Source organism: Manis javanica, chromosome 15 (genome assembly GCF_040802235.1).
Source record: "Manis javanica isolate MJ-LG chromosome 15, MJ_LKY, whole genome shotgun sequence".
NCBI lineage: Eukaryota > Metazoa > Chordata > Mammalia > Pholidota > Manidae > Manis > Manis javanica.
The window spans coordinates 24,193,436-24,210,830 of NC_133170.1; the positions used below are offsets into that span (position 1 = coordinate 24,193,436).

General features: G+C 38.7%; 1 protein-coding gene across 5 annotated transcripts in view; it reads right to left on the reverse strand.

Annotated features, from left to right (window-relative positions):
* Nucleotides 1-17,395, reverse strand: part of RIMKLB (ribosomal modification protein rimK like family member B) — a 161,802-nt gene that overhangs the window by 9,547 nt on the left and 134,860 nt on the right. For all 5 annotated transcript variants that reach the window (XM_037008737.2, XM_073223887.1, XM_037008736.2 and 2 more), the window contains 2 exons: nt 14,693-14,923; nt 12,732-12,818 (listed from right to left, as the gene is read on the reverse strand). In XM_037008737.2, the coding sequence (XP_036864632.1) occupies nt 12,732-12,818; nt 14,693-14,923 (318 nt within the window). The remainder of the gene's footprint in view (nt 1-12,731; nt 12,819-14,692; nt 14,924-17,395) is intronic.

Here is a 17,395-nt window from a genome sequence, read left to right on the forward strand (position 1 = left end):
ATGACTTATATTAAGGTCTTTGAACCCTTTCAAGTTTACTCTTGTGTATGGGGATAGACAATAATCCAGTTTCATTCTCTTGCATGTAGCTGTCCAGTTTTGCCAACACAAGTTGTTAAAGAGGCTGTCATTTATTTCCCCACTGTATGTCCATGGATCCTTTATCGCATATTAATTGACCATATATGCTTGGGTTTATATCTGGGCTCTCTAGTCTGTTCCATTGGTCTATGGGTCTCTTCTTGTGCCATTACCAAATTATCTTGATTACTGTGGCTTTGTAGTAGAGCTTGAAGTCGGGGAGCATAATCCCCCCTGCTTTATTCCTCCTTCTTAGGATTGCTTTGGCTATTTGGGGTCTTATGTGCTTCCACATGAATTTTAGAACTATTTGCTCTAGTTCATTGAAGAATGCAGTTGGTATTTTGATAGGGATTGCACTGAATCTGTAGATTGCTTTAGGCAGCATGGCCATTTTGACAATATTAATTTTTCCTATCCATGAGCATGGGATGTGTTTCCATTTATTGGTATCTTCTTTAATTTCCCTCATGAGTGTCTTGTAGTTCTCAGAGTATAGGTCTTTCACTTCCTTCATTAAGTTTATTCCTAATGCATCTTTTTGATGCAATTTTGAATGGAATTATTTTCCTGATTTCTCTTTCTGCTAGTTCCTTGTTAGTGTATAGGAATGCAACAGATTTGTGTATTAATTTTGTATCCTGCAACTTTGCTGAATTCAGATATTAGATCTAGTAGTTTTGAAGTGGAGTCTTCAGGGTTTTTTATGTATAATATCATGTCATCCACAAACAGTGACAGTTTAACTTTTTCCTTACCAATCTGGATGCCTACTATTTCTTTGTGTTGTACGATTGCTGTGGCGAGGACCTCCAGAACTATGTTGAATAAAAGTGGAGAGAGTGGGCACCCTTGTCTTGTTCCCTATCTTAAAGGAAAGGCTTTCAGCTTCGCCCTGTTACGTATGATGTTGGCTGTGGGTTTGTCATATATGGCCTTTTATTATGTTGAGGTACTTGCCCTCTCTATCCATTTTGTTGAGAGTTTTTATCATGAATGGATGAATTTTGTTGAATGCTTTTTTGGCATCTATGGAGATGATCACGTGATTTTTGTCATTCTTTTTGTTGATATGGTGGATGATATTGATGGATTTTCTAATATTGTAGCATCTTTGCATTCCTAGAAGAAATCCTACTTGATCATGATGTATGTATTATCTTTTTGATGTATGTTTGAATTTGGTTTGCTAATATTTTGTTGAGTATTTTTGCATCTATGTTCATCAGGGATATTGGTCTGTAATTTTCTTTTTTTGTGAAGTCTTTGCCTAGTTTTGGTATTAGGGTGATGCTGGCCTCAGAATGAGTTTGGAAGCATTCCCTCCTCTTCTACTTTTTGAAAAACATCAAGGAAAATGTTATTAGGTCTTCACTAAATGTTTGGTAAAATTGAGCTGTGAAGCCATTTGGTCCAGGAGTTTTGTTCTTACGTAGTTTTTTGATTACCAATTCAATTTCATTGCTGGTAATTGGTGTGTTCAGATTTTCTCTGTTTCTTTCTGGGTCAGACTTGAAAGGTTGTATTTTTCTAGAAGGTTGTCCATTTCTTCTAGGTTATCCAGTTTGTTATCATATAATTTTTCATAGTATTCTCTCATGATTCTTTGTATTTCTGTGGTGTCCATAGTGATATTTCCTTTCTCATTTTTTATTCCATTTATATGTGCAGACTCTCTTTTTTTCTTGATACATCTAGCTAGGGGTTCATCTATGTTTATTTTCTCTAAGAACCAGCTCCTGCTTTCATTGATTCTTTCTATTATTTTATTCTTCTTGATTTTATTTATTTCTGCTCTAATCTTTATTGTGTCCCTCCTTCTACTGACTTTGGGCCTCATTTGTTCTTGTTTTTCTGGTTTCCTTAATTTTGAGATTAGACTGTTCATATGGGATTGTTCTTTCCTGATGTAGGCCTGTATTGCAACATACATCCCTCTTAACACGGCCTTCACTGTGTCCCACAGATTTTGCTGCATTGAATTATTGTTGTCATTTGTCTCCATATATTGTTTGATCTCTATTTTTATTTGGTCATTGATCCATTGATTATTTAGGAGCATCTTGTTAAGCCTTCATGTGTTTGTGGGATTTTTCATTTTCTTTGCATAATTTATTTCTAGTTTCATACCTTTTTGGTCTGAGAAGCTGGTTGGTACAATTTCAATCTCCTTGAATTTACTGAGGCTATTTTTGTGGCCTAGTATATGATCTATTCTTGAAAATGTTTCATGTGCACTTGAGAAGAATGTACATCCTGTTGCTTTTGGATAAGTGTTCTGTAAATGTCTGTTAGGTCCATCTGTTCTAATGTGTTGTTCAGTGCCTCTCCTTACTTATTTTCTTTCTGGTTGCTCTATCCTTTGGAGTGAGTGGTGTGCTGAAGTCTCCTAGATGAATGCATTGCATTCCCCTTTAATTCTGTTAGTATTTGTTTCATGTATGTTGGTGCTCCTGTATTGGGTACATAGATATTTATAATGGTTATGTCCTCTTATTGGATTTACCCCTTTATCATTACATAATGTACTTCCTTGTCTCTTGTGACTTTCTTTGTTTTAAAGTCTATTTTGTCTGATACAAATACTGCAACTCCTGCTTTTTTCTCCCTATTGGTTGCATGAAATACTTTTTTCCATCCCTTCACTTTTAGTCTGTGTATGTCTTTGGGTTTGAAGTGAGTCTCTTATAAGCAGCATATAGTTTGGTCTTGTGTTTTCATCCATTCAGTGACTCTATGTCTTTTGATTGGTGCATTCAGACATTTTACATTTAGGGTGATTATCGATAGGTATGTATTTAGTGCCATTGCAGGCCTTAGATTTGTGGTTACCAAAAGTTCCAGGGTAAATTCCTTACTATCTAAAAGTCTGATTTAACTCACTTAGCATGCTATTATAAACACAATCTACAGGTTCTTTTTTTTTCTCCTCCTTTTTCCTCCTCCATTCTTTATATATTAGGTATCATATTCTGTACACTTTTGTCTTTCCCTTGACTGACTTTGAGGGTATTTTATTTAATTTTGCATTTGCTTAGTAATTTAACTATTCTACTTTCTTTACTGTGGCTTTATTACCTATGTTGACAGCTATTTAACCTCAGGAACACTTCCATCTATAGCAGTCCCTCCAAAATACACTGTAGAGATGGTTTGTGGAACGTAAATTCTCTCAGCTTTTGCTTATCTGGAAATGGTTTAATCCCTCCTTCAAATTTAAATGATGATCTTGCCAGAGGGGAGAGTATTCTTGGTTCGAGGCCCTTCTGCTTCACTGCATTAAATATATCTTGCCACTTCTTTCTGGCCTGCAAGGTTTCTGCTTAGAAGTCTGATGATAGCCTGATGGGTTTTCCTTTGTAGGTGATCTTTTTTCCTCTCTCTGGCGGCCTTTAATACTCTGTCCTTTTCTCTGATCTTTGACATATTAATTATTGTACATCTTGGTGTTGTCCTCCTTGGGTCCCTTGTGTTGGGAGATTTATGGGTTTCGATGGTCTGAGAGACTATTTCCTTCCCCAGATTCAGGAAGTTTTCAGCAATTATTTCTTCAAAGACAATTTCTATCCCTTTTTCTCTCTCTTCTTCTTGATACCCCTATAATACGAATGTTGTTCCATTCAGATTGGTCACACCATTCTCTTAGTATTCTTTCATTCCTAGAGATCCTTTTTTCTCTCTGTACCTCAGCTTCTTTGTATTCCCCTTCTCTAATTTGTATTTCATTTATCATCCTCCACCATATCTAATCTGCTTTTAAAATCCTCCATTGTGTTCCTCAACAATTGGATCTCCATCCTAAATTCGTTCCTGGGTTCTTGAATATTTTTCTGACCCTCCAGGAGCATGCTTATGATTTTTTTTGGTATTATTAATATACAATCACATGAGCAGTATTGTGGTTACTAGATTCCCCCCATTACCAAGTCCCCACCACATACCCCATTACAGTCACTGTCCATCAACATAATAAGATGCTATAGAATCACTACTTGTCTTCTCTATGCTACAGTGCCTTCCCTGTGCCCCACCTACATTATGTGTGTTAATCGTAATGCCCCTTATTCTCCTTCTTCCTCCCTCCCCACCCACCCTCCCCTGTCCCTTTTCCTTTGGCAACTGTTAGTCCATTCTTGGGTTCTGTGAGTCTGCTGCTGTTTTGTTCCTTCAGTTTTTGCTTTGTTCTTATGCTCCACAGATGAGTGAAATCACTTGGTACTTGTCTTTCTCTGCCTGGCTTATTTCACTGAGCATAAAACCCTCTAGCACCATCCATGTTGTTGCAAATGGTAGGATTTGCTTTCTTATGGCTGAATAATATTTCACTGTGTATATGTACCATATCTCCTTTCATGTTTATGATTTTTATTCTGAAATCTCTTTCAGGAAGATTGATTAGTCCCATCTCACTCAATCCTTTTTCTGGTGTTGGTGACATTTTGCTTTGAACTAGGTTCCTTTGATGTTTCATATTTGTAGGTGGCACCCTCTAGTGTCTGGAAGCTCTATTCTCTGGAGCTCCTCAGACCCTGGAGCGATGTCAGGGTTCACAGGTGAGTGGTGCTGGTGTCTGGGGGGAGTAAAGAGCTGTTTCCTGCTTCCTGACTGCTATGCCTGTCTCCACTGCCAAAACCAGTGGCCCGAATGAACACACAGGTGTAAGTCTCTATGCTTTGTGTGGCTGCTGTATGCAGGGCTTCCGTCTGGCTGGCCTTATGCCAGGGCAGGGTTTGCCAGTTTGCAAGCCAGGTGCAGGCTGGCCAGGAGGAAGGCGCAGCGGGCTGCATATCATGGTAGGAGGCCTTGGACCTGCGTTGTCAGCCAGGGGGATGGAGCGCCTGAAGATCGTGAAAGTTCCCAACCTGTTGGGCAGCATGCACCCAGACAATTTTGTCTACCTGTCCTTCCTCCTGAGCAGTAAGCTCTGTGCAAATCTTGCCACTTTAGCAGCCCTCTTGCTTTTAAGAAGTCTCTGACTGCCCACGCAGAACAGCCGGATATGGATCCCTGTTTTCCACAAGCAGCTGGAATCTCAGTCTCTCCAGGTATTCTGTCTTAGCTTTCCAACCGCACTAATCACCAGAGCATCATGCAATGTAGGTTTGTGCTACCAGAGCAGATCTTCAGGGTAGGTGTTCAGGAGTTCCAGGTCTCCACTCCCTTCCCACTCCTTTTCTCTTCCTCCTGCTGGTGTGCTGGGGTGGGGAAGGGCTTGGGTCCCACCAGGTCACAGCTTTGGTACGTTACCCTGTTCTGTGAGGTCTGTTTTTTCTCCAGGTGTATGCAGTCTGGTGCAGCCTTCCTTTCTGTTGCTCTTTCAGGATTAGTTGTATTCATTATATTTTTGTATTATATGTGGTTTTAGGAGGAGGTCTCTGTCTCACCTCTCATGCCACCATCTTTAATCCTGGTCTTAGCTTTACTTTTTAATTCTCTACTCTGTTCCATTGCTCTCTTTAATTTTTGTGCCAACAGAAGTGGCTGTTTTTAATACATGGTTTTAAATCATTTGATGTCCTTTCCATTAAGAGAAGGGGGGATCTATATCCCATCCCTGCTTGTGATGCTTCAAGCAGAATACAGCAGAAGCCATTCCTTATGACTTCTGAAGCTAGGTCATAAAATATCATGCAGCTTCCTTGCTCATTGGAGTGTCCACTGTAGAAGCCGAGACTTCTGACTGCCTTACTGGAGAAGCCAAAAACAATGCAACCAACAGTCCCAGCTGAACCCTTGTCCAGCTGTCCCTGTCAAGTACTTGGATTTATAAATCATCTTTTGCCTTAAGACATCCTTCCTTAATCTGAAGTCATTAAGATAATTTTAAACACTGTCTTCTAGAGCTTTCTGGTTTTGCATTATGTATTGACTGTAAAAACTGGGAAGGGTTCAACTTGAGCTACTGTAAGATTCTTGCATTGTCGAAGAGGAAGATAAAGATATTAACTTCAGACTCAGTTTAAATTAAGTACGCATCTTAAAATCTCTAGGATTATCAGTAAATGAACAGAAATACCTTCTAGCAAAACTGAACAACTCATAATAGCCTATAAATTTTTTAATGTTTTTTTTAATTTTGGTATCATTAATCTACAATTACAGAAAGAACATTATGTTTACTAGATTCCCCCCTTCACCAAATCCCCCCCCCTCCACATACCCCTTCACAGTCACTATCCATCTGTGTAGTAAGATGCTGTAAAATCACTACTTGTCTTCTCTGTGTGGCGCAGCCCTCCCCGTGCCCTCACGCACTATACATGCTAATTGTAATGCCCTCTTTCTTTTTCCCTACCCTTATCCCTGCTTCCCACCCATTGTCCCCAGTCCCTTTCCCTTTGATAACTATTAATCCATTCTTCGGTTCTGTGATTCTGCTACTGTTTTGTTCCTTCAGTTTTCCTTTGTTCTTACACTCTACATATGAGTGAAATCATTTGGTACTTGTCCTTCTCCGCTTGGCTTAATTTACTGAGCATAATACCCTCTAGCTCCATCCATGTTGTTGCGAATGGTAGGATCTGTTTTCTTCTTATGGCTGCTTAATATTCCACTGCGTATATGTACCACATCTTCTTTATCCATTCATCTACTGATGGACATTTAAGTTGCTTCCATATCTTGGCTATTGTAAACAGTGCAGTGATAATCATAGGGGTGATTCTGTCTTTTTCAAACTGGAGTGCTGCATTCTTAGGGTAAATTCCTAGAAGTGGAATTCCTGGGTCAAATGGTATGTCTATTTTGAGGAACCTCCATATTGCTTTCCACAACGGTTGAACTAGTTTACATTCCGACCAGCAGTGTAGGAGGGTTCCCCTTTCTCCACCGCCAACATTTGTTGTTTGTCTTTTCAATGATGGTGATCCTTACTGGTGTGAGGTGATATCTCATTGTGGTTTTAATTTGCATTTCTCTGATGATTAGCGATGTGGAGCATCTTTTCATGTGTCTGTTGGCCATCTGGATTTCTTCTTTAGAGAACTGTCTGTTCAGCTCCTCTGCCCATTTTTAATTGGATAATTTGCTTTTGTTTGTTGAGGCATGTGAGCTCTTTATATATTTGGATGTCAATCCTTTATCAGATCTGTCATTTATGAATACGTTCTCCCATAGTGTAGGATACCTTTTTGTTCTATTGATGGTGTCCTTTGCTGTACAGAAGCTTTTTAGCTTGATATAGTCCCACTTGTTCATTTTTGCCTTTGTTTCCCTTGCCCAGGGAGATATGTTCATGAAGAAGTCACTCATGTTTATGTCCATGAGATTTTTGCCAATGTTTTTTCTAAGAGTTTTATGGTTTCATGACTTACATTCAGGTCTTTGATCCATTTGGAGTTTACTTTTATGTATGGGGTTAGACAGTGATCCAGTTTCATTCTCTTACATGTAGCTGTCCAGTTTTGCCAGCAACATCTGTTGAAGAGACTGTCATTCCCCATTGTATGTCCATGGCTCCTTTATCAAATATTAATTGACCATATATGTTTGGGTTAATGTCTGGAGTCTCTATTCTGTTCCACTGGTCTGTGGCTCTGTTCTTGTGCCAGTACCAAATTGTCTTGATTACTGTGGCTTTGTAGTAGAGCTTGAAGTTGGGGAGTGAGATTCCCCCCACTTTATTCTTCCTTCTCAGGATTGCATTGGCTATTTGGGGTCTTTGATGGTTCCATATGAATTTTTGAACTGTTTGTTCCAGTTCATTGAAGAATGCTGTTGGTAATTTGATAGGGATTGCATCAAATCTGTATATTGCTTTGGGCAGGATGGCCATTTTGACGATATTAATTCTTACTAGCCAAGAGCATGGGATGAGTTTCCATTTGTTAGTGACCTCTTTAATTTCTCTTAAGAGTGTCTTGTAGTTTTCAGGGTATAGGTCTTTCACTTTCTTGGTTAGGTTTATTCCTAGGTATTTTATTCTTTTTGATGCTATTGTGAATGGAATTGTTTTCCTGATTTCTCTTTCTATAGTTCATTGTTAGTGTATAGGAAAGCTACAGATTTCTGTGTTAATTTTGTATCCTGCAACTTTGCTGAATTCCGATATTAGTTCTAGTAGTTTTGCAGTGGAGTCTTTAGGGTTTTTATGTACAATGTCATGTCATCTGCAAATACTGACAGTTTGACCTCTTCTTTACCAGTCTGGATTCCTTGTATTTCTTTGTTTTGTCTGATTGCTGTGGCTAGGACCTCCAGTACCACGTTGCATAACAGTGGGGAGAGTGGGCATCCCTGTCTTGTTCCCAATCTCAGAGGAAAAGCTTTCAGCCTCCCGCTGTTCAGTATGATGTTTTTGTTAGCTGTGGGTTTATCATATATGGCCTTTATTATGTTGAAGTACTTGCCCTCTATGCCCATTTTGTTGAGAGATTTTATCATGAATGGATGTTGAATTTTGTTGAATGCTTTTTCAGCATCTATGGAGATGATCAGGTGGTTTTTGTCCTTCTTTTTGTTGATGTGGTGGATGATGTTGATGGATTTTCGAATGTTGTATCATCCTTGCATCCCTGGGATGAATCCCACTTGGTCATGGTGTATGATCCTCTTGATGTATTTTTGAATTCGGTTTGCTAATATTTTGTTGAGTATTTTTGCATCTACGTTCATCAGGGATATTGGTCTGTAGTTTTCTTTCTTGGTGGGGTCTTTGCCTGGTTTTGGTATTAGGGTGATGTTGGCTTCATAGAATGAGTTTGGGAGTATTCTCTCCTCTTCTGTTTTTTGGAAAACTTTAGGAGAATGGGTGTTATGTCTTCTCTGCATGTTTGATAAAATTCCGAGGTAAATCCATCTGGCCCGGGGGTTTTGTTCTTGTGTAGTTCTTTGATTACTGATTCAATTTTGTTGCTGGTAATTGGTCTGTTTAGATTTCCTGTTTCTTTCTGGGTCAGTTTTGGAAGGTTGTATTTTTCTAAGAAGTTGTCCATTTCTCCTAGGTTTTCCAGCTTGTTAGCATATAGGTTTTTATAGTACTCTCTTATAATTCTTTGTATTTCTGTGGAGTCCATCGCTATTTTTCCTTTCTCGTTTCTAATTCTTTTGATGTGTGTTGACTCTCTTTTTCTCTTAATAAGGCTGGCTAGAGGCTTATCTATTTTGTTTATTTTCTTGAAGAACCAGCTCTTGGTTTCATTGATTTTTTCCACTGTTTTATTCTTCTTGATTTTATTTTTTCTCTGATCTTTATTATGTCCCTCCATCTGCTGATCTTAGGCCTCATTTGTTCTTTTTCCAATTTCAATAATTGTGACATTAGACTATTCATTTGGGATTGTTCTTCCTTCTTTAAATATGCCTGGATTGCTATATACTTTCCTCTTAAGACTGCTTTTGCTGCATCCCACAGAAGTTGGGGCTTTGTGTTACTGTTGTCATTTGTTTCCATATATTGCTGGATCTCTTATTTTAATTTGGTCATTGATCCATTGATTACTTAGGAGCATGTTGTTAAGCCTCCATGTGTTTGTGAGCCTTTTTGCTTTCTTTGTACAATTTATTTTTAGTTTTATACTTTTGTGGTCTGAAAAGTTGGTTGGTAGGACTTCAGTCTTTTGGAATTTACTGAGGTTCTTTTTGTGGCCTAGTATGTGGTCTATTCTGGAGAATGTTCCATGTGCACTTGAGAAGAATGCGTATCCTGTTGCTTTTGGATGTGGAGTTCTATAGATGTCTATTATGTCCATCTGTTCTAGCATGTTGTTCAGTGCCTCTGTGTCCTTACTTATTTTCTGTCTGGTGGATCTGTCCTTTGCAGTGAGTGGTGTGTTAAAGTCTCCCAAACTGAATGCATTGCATTCTATTTCCTCCTTTAATTCTATTAGTATTTGTTTCACATATATTGGTGCTCCTGTATTGGGTGCATATATGTTTATAATAGTTATATCCTCTTATTGGACTGAGCCCTTTATCATTATGTAATATCCTTCTTCATCTCTTGTTACTTTCTTTATTTTGAGATCTATTTTGTCTGATACTAGTATTGCAACACCTGCTTTTTTCTCTCTGTTGTTTGCATGAAATATCTTTCTCCAACCCTCGACTTTTAATCTGTGCATGTCTTTGGGTTTGAGGTGAGTCTCTTGTAAACAGCATAAAGATGGGTCTTGCTTTTTTATCCATTCTATTACTCTGTTTCTTTTGATTGGTGCATTCAGTCCATTTACATTTAGGGTGATTATTGAAAGATATGTACTTACTGCCATTGCAGGCTTTAGATTTGTGGTTACCAAAGGTTCAAGGTTAGCTTTTTTACTACCTTACTGTCTGACCTCACTCGCTTATTGAGCTGTTATAAACACAGTCTGATGATTATTTCTTTCCCTTCTTTTTCGTCCTCCTCCATTCTTCATATGTTGGGTGTTTTGTTCTGTGCTCTTTTTAGGAGTGTTCCCATCTAGAGCAGTTCCTCTAAAATACCCTGTAGAGGTGGTTTGTGGGAGTCAAATTCCCTCAACTTTTGATTCTCTGGGAATTGTTTAATCCCTCCTTCATATTTAAATGATAATCGTGCTGGATACAGTATCCTTGGTTCAAGGCCCTTCTGTTTCATTGCATTAAATATATCATGCCATTCTCTTCTGGCCTGTAAGGTTTCTGTTGAGAAGTCTGATAATAGCCTGATGGGTTTTCCTTTGTAGGTGACCTTTTTACTCTCTCTGGCTGTCTTTAATACTCTGTCCCTGTCCTTGATCTTTGCCATTTTAATTATTATGTGTCTTGTTGTTGACCTCTTTGGATCCTGTCTCTCAGGAGTTCTGTGTGCCTCCATAGTCTGAGCAACTATTTCCTCCCCCAGTTTGGGGAAGTTCTCAGCAATTATTTCTTCAAAGACACTTTCTATCCCTTTTTCTCTCTCTTTTTCCTCTGGTACCCCTATAATGCAGATATTGTTCCTTTTGAATTGGTCACACAGTTCTCTTAATATTGTTTCATTCCTGGAGATCCTTTTATCTCTCTCTGCATCAGCTTCTATGCGTTCCTGTTCTCTGGTTTCTATTCCATCAATGGCCTCTTGCATCTTATCCATTCTGCTTATAAATCCTTCCAGAGTTTGTTTCACTTCTGTAATCTCCCTCCAGATATCTGTAATCTCCCTCCAGACTTTATCCCTTAGCTCTTGCATATTTCTCTGCAGCTTTGTCAGCAAGTTTATGATTTCTATTTTGAATTCTTTTTCAGGGAGACTGTTTAGGTCTGCCTCTGCAGATCCTTTTTCAGGTGTAACTAACTTGGTCTGGACCAGATTTTTTTGCCTTTTCATGGTGATTGCAGTGGCTGTAGTCAGGTTGCGGGTGTGTCAGCTGGGAGAAGAAAGTCCTTTCCTGCTTGCTGGATGCCTTGCCCTTCTCCGCTGCCTGTGACGGCTACCTGCACTCCTGGAGCAGCCACTGGGTTAGTCCCCTAAGCTGCTGTGGGCGGGGTGTCTGTCAGAGCAGCATGGAGCCCTGTGGGGAGTGGCAGGCACGCCAGGTGCGCTCCTCCGTGCTAGCGGCGACCCTGCCAGGCAGCTGTGTGGCAGCAGCAGCCTTTGGGTCTGGCCCGGGCGGCTGTGCGTTGGGCTGGGATTCCAGTCGGCTGCTGGGAGAGCGCTTGGTCCCTCTAGCTCCACTGCCGGTGCGCGTGGGGCTTTTCCGTGCAGGCTTCTACCAGGCTCTGGCTTCACTGCCGCCAGCACGCACGACCTGCGTCGGGTTGTTCAGTCGCGCCGCTGCAGGCTAGCCCTGCGGTGCACGGATCTGCTCTCGGTTCCTTCTAGCGCTTCTGCCCCCGGCGTGTGCTCCCACTCTCCTGCTACTGGGCCTGTGTGTCAGGGTCCACGCCAGTTGGAGGAACAACCTGCAGGTTGCTTAATGCCATGAGGGGCTTCAGAGTTGCACTGCCTCCCCGGTGTTTAGGGTGCCTAAGTTTCCCCAAGATTCCCAGCTGCTGGCTATATGTGCCGCGACAACTTCGTCCAGCTATGGGGTCCCTGTCTTTTTAAGACTTGCAGAAAGCACTCGCTTTTCTTTTGTCTCAGGGGTGCCGGTTGCGGGGACCTGCCCACAGGTTTTGCTTTTCCATTTCTCTAACATCCAGCACCCCGTGCACCTTGTGTCTGCGTTCCGGGTGCAGATTTCTAGAGCTGGACGTTTACCAGTCCTGGGCTTTCACTCCCTTCCCGTTCTGACTCCTTTCTTCCCGCTGGGTTTTGGGGTGGGGGAGCATTCGGGTCCCGCCTGGCCGTGGCTTGCATCTTACCCCCTTCGTGTGATGCTGAGTTCTCGCAGATGTAGATGTATCCTGGCTGTTGTACTGCATCCACAGGCGTCTCTTTTAGGAATAGTTTGTATTTATTGTATTTTCATAAATATATATGTTTTGGGGAGGAGATTTCCTCTGAACTACTCACGCCGCCATCTTCCAGTAGCCTATAAATTTGATATCATGTACCTAACAACATTCCTCTAATTATTCTTCAGAAACCCCACTTCAAAAGCTATAAATTTCAAGTGACAAGACAACCATCTGGTCAATAGCTATGAGCAAATACAAAGCAATCAGTAATTGCTTTGATCTGATTTTAAAAACTCTATTTTGTATAATCACCCTTATGAATTCTCAATAGTATTTCACAATATTGTGCCATAGCAACGACTCATACACACCTCTATGGCCTCGTGTATTCTTCACTACCATTGGGAACTCCAGTACTTCTGCTTCATCAATCATTTTAGCGAAATTTTCATGACCACCTGGGTTGAGAAAAAAAGAAACAAGAACAGCAACAGAGGTGCTTGATAATCTTATCTATACTAATGTCAATAACAGCAGGCTGATGGCTAAATTTTGGGTTTTTTGGAGTAAGTAATTAATAAAAGTTGAAAGTATAAATATCAGTTTAAAACCACACCTTTTAAAATGGATGAAAGTTTTCTTAAACTATACATGTTCTAATACCCAACTTAAGAGAAATTATCTTTCAAATCAAATTGTTCCTTAATTCTCTACCATTTTTCATATTTTTATCCCTATTCCTCTTTCACACAAATAACATTAGAAACCCCCAAATCTACTTTAGTATCTTCAATTTTATTTGGATAAACAGTAAGTCAGTGAGAAGACACATCCAAGGTTGAAAAGATGCTGCATTTGTGTGTATATGCACGCGCACACACACTCCCCCCCACCAATCAAACATACAAATTAATTTTTCTTATCTCCATTATTTAATCAGAGTCCTTTCTACACTGAGCTACTCAGTACCCATGGTTTAAGTCTTGCTTCTTACTTTTTTATTGCCCAGGAACAAATGACATAGTAGCAAGACAAGAGTGAAACCGGATTGCAGTTGTAAAAAAATCAGCATGATAACACAGAAAAATTAAAACAGGAAGAATTTCATCAAATGACTTCAATATTGTAAATTTACAGCCTAGAGTAATTACAATGATTCAGTCCCCACATTTCAAACCTTCAAAATTAGAGCACAGGTAGTATTTGTTAATGTGGTTACCCCTTTTCTCTTTCCATTCTCTTAAAATCAGAATTGTAGACTCATGATATAAGCTGTAACATCCCAAAAGCATCAGGAAGACAGAATTCTCAAACTATTCATATTCTCTCTCCTATGCAATTGCTAAAAATGACCACTGTATGCACACTTGCCATACAGGCTTGAGGAGTTCCCTTCTCTAAAATATTAAAAGATAAGATGACAGGGGTGTCTTTTTAAAGCCTCATAACACTCCAAATACTCTACTGGACATTTATTTGGAGAAATATCCATATGAAAAATTATACTGATTTATAGTAAGTCTCATCTTCTCTAAACTAAAACAACTAGGAAGGCAGGAAATGTATTAACATAATATTGTTTATAACAGTGCTACTCAAAGTGTAGTCCACTAAACTGTGCCTATCTGTGACTTCTTTTGATATCTGTCCAGATAAATATAAAAAGTAAGCACTAGAAGGTTTTATAGCAATTTGGCAATGTTGTGGTATTTTTATTGTACTTTATAAGAGTATTGACCAGCAGCAGACAGGTCTTAAAAAAAAGGACCCTTCACCACAGTTTTAGAGGCACTAATTTAAGGCAAATGCAGTATAGAGTCAGTTTCTTAAAAATTAAGAAAATATTTATGAAGAATTATCATGAAAATAGTAATGAAGATCATTAAACAGAGACACCAAGTTCTTATTATTTTTCACCTAACCTATGAGTTGGTAAACTCAGGCTTGTGAGACAGATTTGGCACATTTCCCTTTTTTGTAATAAAGTTTTATAGAACACAACCATGCTCATTTGGTTAATCATTGTCTATAGTGGCTTTCACACTACAGAAGCATTACTGACAGTCAGAAGAAAAAAACTTACAGCCTGGAAAGCCCAAACTATTTACCATTTGGCCCTTTACAGGAAAATAATTTTTCTAAGTCCATTCTATCCATATCACAGAGCTAAATCTTAAGATATGATACATAATTCTCCTGCCCATTTTGTTAAAACTGAAAGTTATTTCTGTAAGTTTTCTCATATTCACAAATTCCCTTATATCACATAACCCTATTAACTTAGTATGGCTTTCAAAACTGTCAGTGCTCTAAAACTTATTAGCAAACTCACCATAAGAGAAAGTATCTGGCAAAGGAACACCATGACCAGCCAACTCTTGAAATGTCCAGAACTTATTAACACAGTTAAGGATGGCCTGGGGCCGGTTCATTAACCGGCATCCCATCTTCTCTAGATGGCGCAACACAGTGATGTCGCTATCACTTTGCACCCAAGGGGTTGGCACTCTCACTACCACCACCTGAGGATAGGCAGTAATTAGCTCTCCACTGATCCGCAGACCTGAAATATATGAGAACAAAGAAAAAACCATTAAAAGGGAATTAAAACAAAAAAAGCAGAAATGTACCAAAGCATGGGTCACTAAACTATATGTACTATTTTGTTAAGATTTCATTGAGACAGAGAAAATGCTTCCTTAAATTATATTCCTTTGTAAGAAAAAAGAAAATGTAATCAGAAAAATTTATGCACTGTTTAAATAAATTATGGTACATATCTACACAATGAAATACTACATTACTGTTAGACAGAAACGCCGTATGTCTATCTCTATGTTCAAAGATAGAAAAAATGTCCAGAAAAAGAAAAAAAGTAAATCTAAGAATAAGTTTTGTGTTTAGTATGCACAGAAAATGTATGAGCGGATAAACAATGTATGTGGCTTTTTTCTGAGTGAGTGGGTGGCAAGGCAGGAAGGCACAACAGGCAACTTTAACATTTTGCTCCAGGTAATTCTTTCATTTTTTTTTTTGATGAAAAAAAATTTTTAAAGAAAAGTCTCTTGCATTTTATCTAATACTACCTTTCTGTTTAAAGAGGTCCCACATAATAAAGCAATAAGGAATCTATGGAGTTGCTCTTTGAAACCTATTTTCATTAAAAAGTAGTATATGCATGATACATATACACAATGGAGTATTATTCAGCCATAAGAAGAAAACAAATCCTACCATTTGCAACAACATGGATGGAGCTAGAGGGTATTATGATCAGTGAAATAAACCAGGCAGAGAAAGACAAGTACCAAATGATTTCACTCATCTGTGGAGCATAAGAACAAAGCAAAAACTGAAGGAACAAAACAGCAGCAGACTCACAGAACCCAAGAATGGACTAACAGTTGCCAAAGGGAAAGGGACTTGGGGAAGGAGGGGGTGATAAGGGAGGGAGAAACAGAATAAGGGGCATTATGATTAGCACACATAATGTAGCAGGGGGCACAGAGAAGGCAGCATAGCACAGAGAAGACAAATAGTGATTCTATAGCATCTTACTACACTGATGGACAGTGACTGTAATGGGGTATGTGGTGGGGACTTGATAATGGGGGGAATCTAGTAACCACAATATTGCTCATGTAATTGTATATTAATGATACCAAAATAAACACACACACACACACACACACACACACAAAGTAGTATATGCATACTTGTTTAACATATTCAAAAACAAAAATATGTAACATATTCACCTGCCACTCAACAGCCTAGCTCTCTACCTAGTGTTAATAGTAGGTACTTTCCCAGCTATTATCTAAGTACAGAAAAATATGCAGATAATTTTTAGAAAAAATGAGGTATTTATATTTGTATTATTTCATGTCACTTTCTCTCATCACTTACAATTATACCAAAGAAGCTTCCTACATGAGTGGATATAGCTTTATACTTCTTTCCCTTTTTTAGTGGGCTGAAAGGAAGTACTTTTTATAGATAGACCATATGATCAATCCTTTACTTACAGATATTCATTCATCCATGTAATGAATATTAAGCAATTACTATGTGACAGTCTCTTCTAAAAAGTTGGAATCGATTGGTAAATAAGGCATATAAACTTTTAATCTAGTGGGAGAGACACTCTATTTATTAATTTTTACAACATTTACTTTTAAAATATGGTAGAAGTTCTGATACAGGAGAGACCAGTTAAGTAGAGATAACAGTTAAGTTATGACATGAACGTGTTTTTAAAAAGAGGACACTTCAGATGTAAGGGAGTAGCAGAAGTCACAAGGCAAAATGAGCAGTAAAAACAATGTGTGCTTCACCTGCCAAGTTGTATTGATATAAACATATAATGTTGGTCGCTAAAGGTGTCAAATATGCAAAAGCACACATTTTTATTGTGGTATAACTGACATGTGACATTGTACATATTAGTTTTAGGTGGCCAACACAATGATTTATTATATGAATATATTAAAAAATTACAATTAGTATAGTTAACACCCATCACTTGAAACAGGTATTTTTTTTCTTATGATGAGAAATCTTAAGATCTACTCTCTCAGCAACTTTCAAATGTACAATACGAGTGTATTGTACATTTGAAAGTATTGTTCAGTATAGTTACCATGCTGGACACTACATCCCCAGGACTTATAATTGAAAGTTGGTGCCTTTCAACCACCTTCACCCATCTCTCCCACACTCCCCACCTCTGGCAACAATCAAACTGTTTTCTGTAGCTATGAGTTCATTTATTTATTTTTTGGTTCTACATATGAGTGACATCATACAGTATTTGTCCTTTTCTGTCTGACTTATCTCACTTAGCATAATGGCCTCAAGGTCCATCCATGTTGTCACAAATGGCAGGGTTTCCTTCCTTTTATGATTGAATCATTTTATATACTTAAAATATACATATATATATGTTATGTACGTCATATATATGTATTTACACATATTTCCTTTATCTATTCATCCATCAGTGGACACATAGGTTGCTTCCATGTTTTAGCTA